The 12,988-nt window shown below is 41.8% G+C and overlaps 1 protein-coding gene across 1 annotated transcript in view; it reads left to right on the top strand.

The window, feature by feature from the left end:
• WDFY2 (WD repeat and FYVE domain containing 2) overlaps nucleotides 1-12,988 on the top strand; it is a 192,537-nt gene that overhangs the window by 136,517 nt on the left and 43,032 nt on the right. The window contains exon 5 of the mRNA XM_005908956.3: nucleotides 4,555-4,705. Within this exon, the coding sequence (XP_005909018.2) occupies nucleotides 4,555-4,705 (151 nt within the window). The remainder of the gene's footprint in view (nucleotides 1-4,554; nucleotides 4,706-12,988) is intronic.

A 12,988-nucleotide genomic window follows, 5' to 3' on the forward strand; every position in this document is an offset into this window, starting at 1 on the left:
CATCCAGGCTGCCACATGACATCGAGCAGAATTCCGTGTGCTATACAGTAGGTCCTTTTTGGTTATCTATTTTAAATATAGCAGTGTGTACATCACCATCTCTATTGGTTTATTCTTTTAGTTTTTTTTAATGTATCATTGATCATTTATTGAGTACCTACTGTGTTCCATTAACTGAAAATTATAATAGTGAACAAGGCATGCATAGTATCCATGCATCCCCCATGAAAATAGAATCAAGTAAATCTAAACACAATTAAAGCAGATCAAATTCAGTGATATAAAAAAGGGAAGTACATCACAACCAAGTGAGGTTTACTCCCGAAAAGAAAGAAAAGCAGGGACAGGTGTTTGTATGTCCATATCGTAGCTGCCTTATTCACAATAGCCAAGAAATGGAAACAGCCTAAATATTCACAGATGGATGAATGGGTAAACAAAATATGGTTTATCAATACAGTGGATTCTTATTTGGCCACAAAAAGAGACTGAAGTGCTGATACCCGTTACCATGTGGATGAACCTTGAAAACATGCTGAGTGAAAGAAAAGACCATACATTGTGTGATTACATTTATATGAAACGTTAAGAATAGGAGAATTCATAGCCACAGAAAGTCAGTTCGGGGTTCCTCAGGGATGGGACTAAGGGGATTGGAGGTATGGGCTTCTTTTGGAGGTGATAGAAATGTTCTGGAAATAGAACATTTCCCATAATGATTGCACAACACTGTGAATATACTAAAAATCACTGAATTATACACTGAAAAATGGTTTAAATGGTGGATTTTATATAATGTGGATTTTTATCTCTATTACCATTTTTAAAACAATCACTTTTAAAACAAATACCAAAAACAAAGACATTACAAGAAAGGAAAACTACAGCCCCAATTCTCTCATAAACTTAGATGTTAAAGTCCTAAAAGAAATACTAGCAAATCCAGCAACATGTAAAAAGAATTATACATGATGACCAAGTGGGGTTTATTCCAGATACGCAAAGCTGGTTCAGTGAAAATCAGTGTAATCAGTCATGTCAAAAGCCTAAAGAAGAAAAATCATACGATCATATTAATTGACACAGAAAAAGCAATCAATAACACCTGATTCTCACACATGATCTAAACTCAGCAAACTACAAATAGACAGGAACTTCCTCAACTTGAGAGAGAAACAACTGTTAAAAAAACAAACTATAGCTACATCATGCAGTTGACTCTTGTCCAACTGCAGATCGGGAAGTGCTGTAGTATTTACTGTTGAAACATACCTGCGTATAAGTGGACCCATGTAGTTCAAACGTGCCTTGTTCAGGGGTCATGTGTACATAATTGTGAGAAACTAGATGTTTCCTCCCTAAGATGAAGATCGTGGCCCCCGTTTAACAAGTACAGCCAGGCTTCGAGCCTAGGTTCCTGAAGCTTAGCGCTACGTATGTATCTTCAAATGGTTTCTTTTTGAATAAGAGAATTCTGTCATCTTAGAAAGAGTATGTGCTTTGAGTTTTAGGGTTTGTTTTTTGTTGGTTTTTGTATTTTCAGTAGTCATAGGCAGCCTGACAGAGAAAGAGAACCAACTTTGGCAGAGAGACTAGGGTTTTAATTCTATCCTTGTCACTCATTGATTGTATAGCTTTGAGCAAGTCACATAAGATTTTTGAGTCTCTGTTCTCCTCCTCAGACATAGGATGGTAGCTTGGAGTGCTGTAAACTCCCTTATCTTCCCACTGTCATCCCCTTGGACTTAGAAAGTAACCGGAAGAGGATCAACGGCGCCTTCTTGAAAAAAGGGAGCAAGGCGCTGAGGGCCACATTCTGCCTGAAGTAGGCTTGAAAGTGAATCATTAGAGAGTCAGCTTTTATTCCACCATTGGTGGGACTTAAATTGGGCATTTGATGACACAGACGTGACAGGAGTTTCTCTAGGAAGTCCCATCCTTGAGTTTAAAACAATGTTTTGATCTTGATGGTGGCCAATTCTCTGAAAGACAGGTACTGTGTAGAGAAGTTACAATATTATTGCTTCTATGCCCCTTCTAAATCCCTTTAGACTCTCCAGCTTCAGATGTCAGATTTTTAAACATCAGGCATTTGGTGAAATGTCTGTCCCAGAGGGATTCACTGTGGTTCTGGCCGTACTGTTTGGTCACCAGTCTAGAAGGGTGATCTTGCCAAAGCCAGGTTGTGTGTGTAAAAGAAAGAGGCCCCCCAGCTTTGCAGAGTCATTACAGTGACTGAGTGAGAGAATATCTTTCAGTCCTTGGCACTTGTTAGACGTTCAGAAATTGGCAGTGATATTGTTACTGCCGATAGAGCTGCATTGATCCATCCATGTCTCGTCCTATTTTCATGATGAAAATGGGAAGCTGATGTCTTCTCTGTCACCTCGTCACACTCAGGATGTCTCCTCTCACCCACCAGGCTGCCACCTCCTGGGCCCAGGTAGCCTGGTAAGGTCCACGTTCTGAGACTTCAATCTTTGTTTATTCCGGTCAGCTCTGTTCAGTGGCCGTGGACACCCCCATACCTCTCCCCCTGGAATTGTATAAGAAGAAGAAAGAAAATATTTTACTGATTTTATTTGGTACTTGAGAAGCCATGAGACCTTGACCAAACTCCTCGACTTGATCCTGCCTCAGTTTGCCCACATGCAAAGCAGGGAGAGGGGGTCGAGGGCGTGAATGGTGTCTTCTAACTCTGAAGCTCTGTGATGCAATACTTCTGTAATGGCGGCGCCCTTATTCCTGAGCGACCCTGGGAAATTTGCTCCCATTATCTCATTATGTATACTTTGATGTAGGGGATATTTTATTCTTTTTTTTTTTTTTTATGTGGCCCTTGAGAATAATTCTGCCATCCTTTCCAAGCTCCAAGCATTTGATTTGTCATGGAAGATTCATCTAGAACTTTGTTGTGGGTTTCAAAGCCAGCCTTCATCAAAAGGAGGACAGTAATGCTCTTTGCTTTTTTTCTTAAGCTTAAATAAACTGACCCAGTAACTTACTAGGAGAGTGTCGTTCCTAACGTGTTTTGCAGTCACAGTGATCTGGCTTTCTCTAGACCAGCAGTTCTAACAAGTCTAAAAGAGGTGACCCTTGACCCTTGGGTTATTGGGAACATTTTCTTATAGGGACTCGGATGTGGTCTTCTCTGGGGTCATGGCTGTACCCCTGATGAGAACCACCATTCCAGCTTGCATTTGCCATGATGATCTACTGTTTAGCTTACGCTGGGGCGGGGGAGGAGACAACCTTGCACCTCTGTGGACCATGCTGCCGGGGACCAGCCCCGGCTGATCCAGGGTATTCGAAGGAGAGACGGCGTAGGCGAAGATCAGGAAACAATTGCTTAATTAAATGTTAATTAAGGATATAAAGAGTAATAGAATGAGGATAGCTCAGTAAAATTCAGTGAAGAAAAGAGGCTGAAATAAGGATAGCTCAGTGAGGAAATTCAGTGGAGAAAAGAGGCTGAATAATTCAGCCAGAAGGTAAGAGAAAGAACGACATGGGGAGACCAAGTTTCGGTGAACAAGGCCCCGCACTTTATTTTCCAAAGTAGTTTTTATACCTTAAGTTATGCATAGAGGATAATGGGGGAAGGGGTAGAGTCTTGCAGCAAGCCAGGCTTTCTTCCTGCAAACTTATCATATGCAAAAGCTTAGGTGATTTGCATCATCTTCTGGGCCCGGAGGCCTGTTAACATTTTAAGACCCTTTCTTCAGAAAACTTATTTTTCTCTAAAGGTGATTGGTCAGGAGCCACCCTCCAAAAGCATTAGATAAAGTTGCATTCCTACAGAGCAAAGGTATGGTGGGCTATAACAAGAAAAAGAATTAACTCAAGGGTCCCAGGTTACAAACATTAAAGCTACTACTTACACCAATTATATTAATCAATACACTGCCAGGGACACAGCAGGTAAGGGATATGGAAACTTAGCAGCAAACATTGGCCCAACAAATGAAAATCCCTTCACCAATACAATTTCTAATCAATCTTTTAACTACTCAAAAGAATCTGTGTTTAGACAGTTTAGAACATCTCCTGCCTCTCACAGTTGGGAGGCTCTGAACAATCACATGTGGCCGGAAAAACCTATTCAGGTAGGCTAGAGGATTTCCAAAGGAGTTTGTAGGTTAAAACACTGTCACACCCAGGAATTATTAACTGGAGCTGTAAGCTAACTCTTTTTTCAGAGAGGTAGTGGGGGACAGCCCCCCGTAAAGTCAGAGGTGTAGGTGAAAGCACAAAGCAGAAAGTAGGCAGACTCTGGTTTTGGGGGTAGATGCTCGAGAATTTCCAGGCGGACTCCTGAAGCTCGATCCCGCCTTTGCGTATGCCGAGCCTCCTTCCTCATGACCTTTGTCATGGGCGGAGTTCCTCACGCTGTGATAGAATTCCAGTTGAGCTATTCCAGATCCTGAAAAATGATGCTGTGGAAAGTGCTGCACTCAATATGCAATATGCACTCAATATGCAATATGCCGGCTCCCGGCACCATGCCTCATTTAGAATGCTTGATGGGTTGTTTTCTTGTCTCTTGGTTTTCAGCGCATCAGAGCCGAGTGACGATGATCCAGTTTGTCCTGGAGCTGGAGTGGGTGCTGAGCACGGGACAGGACAAGCAGTTTGCCTGGCACTGCTCCGAGAGTGGGCAGCGTCTGGGAGGTTACCGCACCAGTGCTGTGGCCTCAGGCCTGCAGTATCCTTTGCTGGACAGAATCCCTTGGTGGGAACTTAGCTGTTGACTTCTTTCTTTCATGAGCATTCTGGGTATGTGCACTTTGAAGGTTTCGTGTTTTATTTGCTGAGCTGCCCTTCTGATTAAGATGCTTATAAACTGTCCTAACACGTAAATTGTCAGGGGTCCTCATGTAGGCGGGGTAAATCAATTTCGCCTGAAATAACAGTCCCTGCCGAGCAGGTTGTGGGTCTGCCGTGAGCAGAGTCTGACGTCTACGCAGCACACAGCCCAGATTTGTGAGCCTCAGCTGTCAGAAAGATTATGGAACACGGAGATAATGCAGTCTTTTATTTTTGTACAGAAATAATTTACACATAGGTATTAAGGTTGAGAACCCTCGCATTTTGGTGCCTGGCAGAAGAACCACAGGATCCCTATTCATTTTAAGAATATTTATTGAGAAGCTGCCATGCTGGGACCAGCGTAGGCTGAACACGGTAATGCTATGTACGAGTCTTTGTTCCAGGTGCCAGATTTTTCCAGAATGTGTAGAATGATACTAACTCTTATCTCCCAAGCTTCCAGGGTCCGTGTGCTCACTGCGCATACCTGCTAATGATGGGTGATCCTCACATCCAGCGCTCTGGGCACTTGGGCCTGACAAGTGTGAGACCTGGATGGGTGATGCTACCATTGTAAGAAGGAAGGGGCCCTGAGTTTCTTCTTTCAAAAGCATAGAATCTCTCCACCTTCTGACAAATGAGGAAACAGTTAGAAACAGATTACTTGTCTGCAGAAACAGGATGAAAGAATAAGACTTGCTTTCAGATTTTCATCTCATATTTATAAAATGCCTGTTCAGTAACTTGCAACCATCTGGCAGAGTACCTTGCTGTTTCCTTGCAGACATGTGGCAGTTGTTGTATTTGTGTGTGTGTGTGTTTAGGATAGTGTCACTCTTATTTTCCTACTGGAAGGGCAAGAGGAAGAAACCGAGAGTGGCCATATGGAAAGTTTTAAAAATAGCAAGTTACCAAGAAGACCAGAAGCAAGGGTGAGGAGGAATGGAAATCGAGATCAACTTATCTTTGAGAGGGTGGCTGATAAAAGAAACTCCATGCTTTACTTACTAAAAAGCCAGTTCAGACAAGCATAATGCTTGAATTGAAGTACATGATCTCTCCTGCCAGTAGATTAATGATTTCTTGTAGTGCTTAGATTAGATCTCCCCGAGAGATCATCCGTCCAATTTCTCATTTACAGATGAGCAGCTACAGCCCAGAGTGGATCCCATGCCTCTCTCTGCAGCCCCCTAGCTGGTATGAAGGAAAATCACCACCACAACCCAGGTCTTCTGCTGTGGACTGCTGGGTTTTCCCAGCAGTTAAACTGCATTACCCCTTTGAGAAAAGAACCAATGGCATCAATATAATTTGTTCTTAACATTCTGGCTTCTCTATCACTAGCCAAGCCTAGTGATGTATCTTCTGTATCACCTAACCAAGCCGGGGAGCATAGAAAGAAATACAGATCTTGCCCTTAAGAAGTTTATTTTTAAAACAATCTGAAAATGGGGGGAACCCCATAAATACACAGAATTAAACTTGTCCTGACTCTTATTATAGTCTTTGACTCATCTGTTCAGGCATCTCCAAAGGTCATCTTCATTTTTCAGCTGTTTCCTTTGGCCACACCATGTGGTTTACCAAGCAGAAAAAAATCATGTGATTGGCTAGCAGAAGCTTTGATGTGTAGTGAAAGCCTCAGGCTTCCTTCCCCCGTGCAAATGACCATTCAGTCCAACCTTGGAAGGGAGCTGCAATACTGCAGAGATGCCCTTCCAGAAAACTCCCTCCACCTCCCTAGCTCCAGTTCTGGAGTCACAGTGCCAGCCCTAGCTCCTGGGAGCGTGTATCTGCCTGGTACTTTCCCAGTGCCGTGCCCTGATGCATAACGACGCTGAATTTGCCAGTCTCATCCAGGAACCATGTGACTTTCCCAGGCTGCAGGGCTTTTCCTGGGAGCCGCCTGGTGCGTAGATTGCTAATAAGCCACCCATACAGCATTAAGGTTCACTTAAAATCCAGTTTTTAAACCCATTTGTTTCATGGGACCCCCCTCCTCCACCACCTCGCCCCCCTTGTCTTTCTGCCGTCTTCTATACTTACAGGGTTTTTTTTCAGGGGCAGGGCGGGGGTGGTTAGTGATAATGAAAAGAAGATCTGTTGAAATAACTTAAAATGTTCAGAATAATATTATGACCCCCATTTCTCTTCATAGTGGACGCTGGTGGTGTAGATAAAAATCTTCTACATATAAATTCATTCTCTCCCATCTGCATCTCAGTCATTCAAACAAGCCAACAGTGATAGGATAAGTCAGAGGGAATATAGCCTTTCTCCTCTTCTTTCGGGCCTCTTTGCGAAGTAAATATGCAAAGAAAGTAACCAAAATCCAAGTAGAGAAACAAAGGATGACAGGACGACTGACCAGTTCACAAATTGAATTATCAGGTTTGAAATCACCTCAAAATCTTTGTTGCTTTGGCTGAAGATCTGACGCTTCAAGTATTAAGTGAACTACCGTTTTGTGTGTGTGTGTTCAGTCGTATCCGGCCCTTTGCAGCCCCGTGGACAAGAGCCCACCAGGCTTCTCTGTCCATGGATTTTCCAACCAAGAATACTGGCGTGGGTTGCCATTGCCCCCTCCAGGGGGTCTTCCTGACCCAGGGATGGAATCTCCTGGGTCTCCTGCATTGGCAGGTGGCTTCTTCACCATTAGCACTGCCTGGGAAGCCAGACTATCCTATTACCAACAACAACAAGGACAGTAACAATAAGGAAGTGAAGGAGAGGAAAAAGAAGAAAATATCTTATATTTGCAGCCCCTGAGTGTTTACCTAGTGCTTCTATATAACGTTACTTTGTTCCCTAGCAAAACATAAAGACCTAATTCTCAATTTTCAGAGTAGAATGCATCAGAGAGGCTCAACAGGTTAAGAGACTTTCTTGAGGTCACGTGACTGTTAACCTGGCAGAACCAGGATTAGAACTTGGGTTTTTAAGTCTTTGAGCTAGCCCTGGGCCCAACTAGATACAGCAGAATGGAGCTGTTTCCCCAAGGTCCCAGGGCAGGTTGACTGTTTTCCTCCCCTACCTCTGTTGCTGGTCTTTACATTGATCTAGCCTCATCCTTCATTCTGTCATTGGACCAAGTTTTGGTCACATCTGGTCATGCTTCCAGAAAAATAATTTAGGTACTCTGCATCTTAAGAATTTATCCATGTTGGAGATATTTCCAAGGTACCACCCTCTTCTGTTTGTTCCTGTTTGGGAAAAGAATACTGAAAAGCTATTAAGAGTATCTTGATTTTCATATTTCCTCATGTCACACTAAATTCCAGTCACTCTGGCTTTGAGGTTTTACTATAATTTTATTTTAGGCCTCTTCCAAATAGCTTGTGTTACATCCATGTATGTGTGTGTGTGTGTGTGTGTTATTTCCCCAAAGTTGCGAAGACAGGCATCTGTTTTTTCATCTGTGTTCTTATAATTAATCAAGATAATTAAATTTAAGGCGATCTTATTCTTTGTAAATCCTAATATTGTTTTATGTATACCTGATAACTTTTCTCCCTATTCTTGAGACCAGGAGAATTTGCTCTACTTTGTTCTCCTTTGCTTAAAAAAATGTCTTAATATGAAAATTTTAAAACTCCGTATCAAATTGAAGAAGATAGTGTAGTAGACACTCATGTACTTACTGCTCCAATGCACTGTGGGTCTTCTGTCCCTATCTGTCTGTCTTTTCACTGGAGTAGTTTAAAGCAAATTCCAAACCTTATGGCTTCTTATCCTTACACACTTCATTATGCACCTCTCAAAAATATGAATCTTTTCCCAATAACCACAGTGCTGTCATTACTCCTAAAGTTGACAATCACTCCTTGATAATACTGAATAATTGATACATTTTCAAGCTTAACATACTGTTTCAGAAGTGGCTTTTTGCAGTGGATCTGTTTGAAATCAAGTCCAGACAAGGTCCGCACGTTGGAGGTGGTTGCTGCATCTCCTGAATTTCCCAGTCTTCCTTTCAGATTTTTTTTATTGCCACTATACGTTTGTTGAGGGGACTGAGTCAGTTCTCCTTTAGAGTCTCACGTTCTGAAGTGACCTCTGCTTCCTCGTAATGTCATATAACTTGTTCTTCTTCCTACCTTTTCCCCTAATTTTTCTGTAAGCTGAAAGTGGCCTCTGATATCTTGATTCAGTTCGGATTCAGCTTTTGGGCAGAACACTTGGTATTTGTACCGTGTGGTTCATTCTGCTCCTCATCAGGACACACAGCATGTCGGGTCATCACCCTTCCAGTGACAGCAGGATGGATCGGTGGTTCTGGTAGTGACAGCGGGGTCCCTGCAGGGCACTCTTCCCCATCAGCCTGTCCTTTATGGGTTCATCCACTGCTTTTCTTTTCCCAAATCCGGTCCTTTCATTAGGATTGCGAAAGGGTGATTTTGTAATCCTTTCATTTTTTTCCTACATTTATTAGTTGGATTTCTTCTATAAAGTAGAACTTTCCCTCATTGACTACAGCTGTTTGGTTATCCTGAAATACAATTAGTATAGGAAAAGCAACATAAGTTCTTAATTATTTCTCTTTAATTGCTCATTTTTTAGAGCAGACATTTAATGCCCTAGTTACCTTCAGTAGAGATTTGTTTTTTGAGCATTATTATAAACTCTTGGTTTGGTTTTTAATGATATATTCAGTATATTTCAGTAAACTGCTCCTCTTTTCCCACTTTCTTTCTTTTTAAAAATTTTTTTAAAATTTATTTTTTTTTCTTGGCTATGCCAACCAGCTTTATGAGATCCTACTTCCCTGACTAGGGATCAAACCTGGGTCCTTGGCAGTGAAAGTGTGGAGTCCTAACCACTGGATCACCAGGGAACTTGTTCCCCTTTTTTTTTTTTTTTTTTTCCTGATGCTCATGTTGTCCCATCTTTGGCCAGTAAGAGCCACATTATTTTGCCTCCTGTGTCTTTTTGATAGAACCCCACTCGCCTTTGGTAGCATTTTTGTTTTGTTTTTTTCTTACCAGACCGCAGCAGGTTTAATAGCGGCCCCAAAGATATGCCCAAGTTGTAACCCAGAACCTACAAAGAGGACCTGATTTGGAAAAACAGTCTTTGTACATGTGATTGTGGTTTTGAGATGAGATCAGTCTGGATTAAGGTGGGCCCTTGTTTGTGTTCAGCTGCTCCGTTGTGTCAACTCTTTGTGACCCCATGAGCTGTAGCCTGCCAGGCTCCTCTGTCCACAGACTTTTCCAGGCAGCAATCCTGGAGTGGGTTGCCATTTCCTACTCCAGCATTTTTGTTTCTTGACGCAACATGTTTTAAGCTCGTCTGGTATTTTCCCGTTCCAGCCCTGGAATCAGCCGTTCCTCTTAGTGAGGAACAGTACTCAGATATAGCTAGGAAATAAGTGTATGTGTATTTTTTAAAAAGGAAAACAAATCATCAGTTCACATAATATTTCTATTTCAGATTTCACCTTATAGAGTTTTTATTTCATTTTTGTACTTGATTCTTTTATCTTGGGCTGAAAACCTTAGTTCCTAAGCATCAGCATAATTCCTTATTTTGCTTTTCCCATGGTATATTTAGGGCTTCCCTGGTGGCTCAGTGGCAAAGAATCCACCTGCCGGTGCAGGAGACTTGAGTTTGATCCCTGGGTTGGGAAGACCCCTGGAGAAGGAAACGGCAACCCACTCCAGTATTCTTGCCTGGAGAACCCCATGGACAGAGGAGCCTGGCGGGCTACTGTCATGGGGTTGAAAAAGTTGGACATGATTTAGTGACTGAGCACTAGCATGGGATATTTGTTTCAAAATAATGATACAGTATTATAATAACAGGACCACTGAATGAGATTTTAGTTTTTTTTGCTGTTTTCTTTGTCCTGAGGATATATTCTACCAAGAATATACAGTTAAAATACTGTGTTTTAAAGTGATTTGAAATAATTATGTTAGCTCTGTGGTTATATCAGGAAGTTGATAGTAGCTGTATTCATTTTTCTTTGTTGTCAATTTTGGGGATTTTTTTTAATTATAAATATTTTTCATATGTAAAATAATTACAAGATTCCATCATGGAAATGACCTGATGAGAGAAAATTCTTACTACCACCCTCATCTGCTCAGTTTTTTTCTCCCCTCTCCGTAGGCAGCCATTTAAATTTTTAAAAATTTTTACACTTAAAAATGTTTTTCGTTAATTTTTTTGATTAAAAAATTTTTTTTTTTTTTAGTTTGTGTGTGCCAGGTCTTAGTTGTGGCACTCAGAACCATTAGTTGTGGCATGCAGGACCTGGTTCCCTGACCACGGATCAGACCTGGGCCCCCTGTTTCGGAGCCCAGAGTCTTAACCACTGAACCACCCGGAACGTCCCGACGGCCATTTTGATCAATCTTAATTTATCTTTCCAGTGTTTCCTTTCATAAATATAAGCACACACGCGCGCGCACACGCGCGCGCACACGCGCGCGCACACACACACACACTTTCTCTCTTATATTTCCCTTTTGCTCTTACACAAAGGTAGGGTAGCATGTAAACTCTCACATACCTCGGCTTTATTTCCCCACTTAATAAAATACCCTGGAAATTATTCCATGTCAAGTTTCCTAGCTGTGTCAGGTTCCTTTGGCCGAATGTATCGTAGTTAATGGGTTTCCCAGGTGGCCACTAGTGGTAAAGAACCTGTTGCCAGTGCAAGAGACATAAGAGACTCAGGGTCGATCCCTGGGTCAGGAGGATCCCCTGGAGGAGGGCATGGCAACCCTCTCCAGTACTCTTGCCTCGAGAATCCCACGGACAGAGGAGCCTGGAAGGCTCTGTAGTCCATGGGGTGGCAAAGAGTGGGACATGACTGAAGCGACCAGGCACGCATCATATTTTCTAAGTCCTCTTTTGATGAACTTTTGGATCGTTTCCAAACTTTAGCTCTTACTGCGTTATGGGATATCATTCCTTATTTTGACCACTGCATCTCTGGGGCAGATCTGTTCAAGTAGCATTGCTGGGCATTCCCAACCAGGGATGGCTTTGGGTTGTTACTGGAGACCAGTCACATAGGCAGCCTCTTCTTACATGGACCAGCATTCCAGGCTCCCAGAAGGAAAGCAGGTGTTTGGCACAAATTATATTGTTTACACAGTTAAGGCACAGTCAGCCACTATTGTCTGTTAAAGTGGTGGGAACGCTCCCAAAATCCAAGTTCCCAGACGCCATGCCAATCTTGAAATAGCAGCCTTTCAGAGGATACCAGTCAGGCCTGCTAGGTTTTTTTTTTTTCCTGCAAAGTACCATTTTCATTTCTTCAGCTATCCATTCATGTGTCTTGCCCATTTTTTTTTTAAAACTAGGTTTGTAGTCTTCTTCCTAACTGCTCTTTTTATATTAGAGATTTGGACCTCCTGTGGCATCAGGTGCAGATATTTTTTCCAGTTTGTCTTGTGCCTTGTTTATGGTATTTGCTTGTTGTTTGTGTTTTTGAATCATAGCTTTCCCCACTCCAAGGTTAGAAGGAAACTCTCCCATCTAGAACTTATATTTTTCATTTTTTTAATTTAGATCCCTCATTAGTTTGAAGTTCATCCTGGCATATAAAGAAATACAGATCCTGTTCTATTTTTCCAAATGACTGCTCAGTGTGTGCCGGCTTTATGTTTCACTCATCTTTTCCTTGTTCATTTGAAAAGCCAGATTTTTATCAGATATGTACTAAATTTCTACATGCTTTGGGGCTTATTTCTAGACTTTCTATTCTGTTCCTGTGGTCTGTCTATTTAAGTAGCACACTCAGTTAAAGAGACTACAACATGTTTTAACATCTAGTAGGGCTAACCTCCCCCAGTCACAATACCACATTACTCTTATTTTCAGAGTATTCTTGGCTCCTCTTGCTTGCTTATTTTTCTATGTGAACTTTAGAATGAATATATCCAATTCTAAGGGGAAAAATTAATTTTTGCAGGGATTATATTAGATTTATAAATTCATGTTGTCAGAATTCTCATCTTTATCATGTTGAGTCCCACTGTGCAGTAATACAGCATGTCTTCTACTTAGTTACTTCCGCTTTTTGTGTCTTTCAGCATTATATCCAGGTTCTCCTCGTGTGAGATTTGCACCTTTCTTTTACATTTATGCTTTTTTTTGGTGGGAAGGTGGGGGGCAGTCAACCCATCCACTCACTTTTGAGAAACAATCCTTAATGCTTACATGA

This window comes from Bos mutus, chromosome 12 (assembly GCF_027580195.1).
Source record: "Bos mutus isolate GX-2022 chromosome 12, NWIPB_WYAK_1.1, whole genome shotgun sequence".
Lineage (NCBI taxonomy): Eukaryota > Metazoa > Chordata > Mammalia > Artiodactyla > Bovidae > Bos > Bos mutus.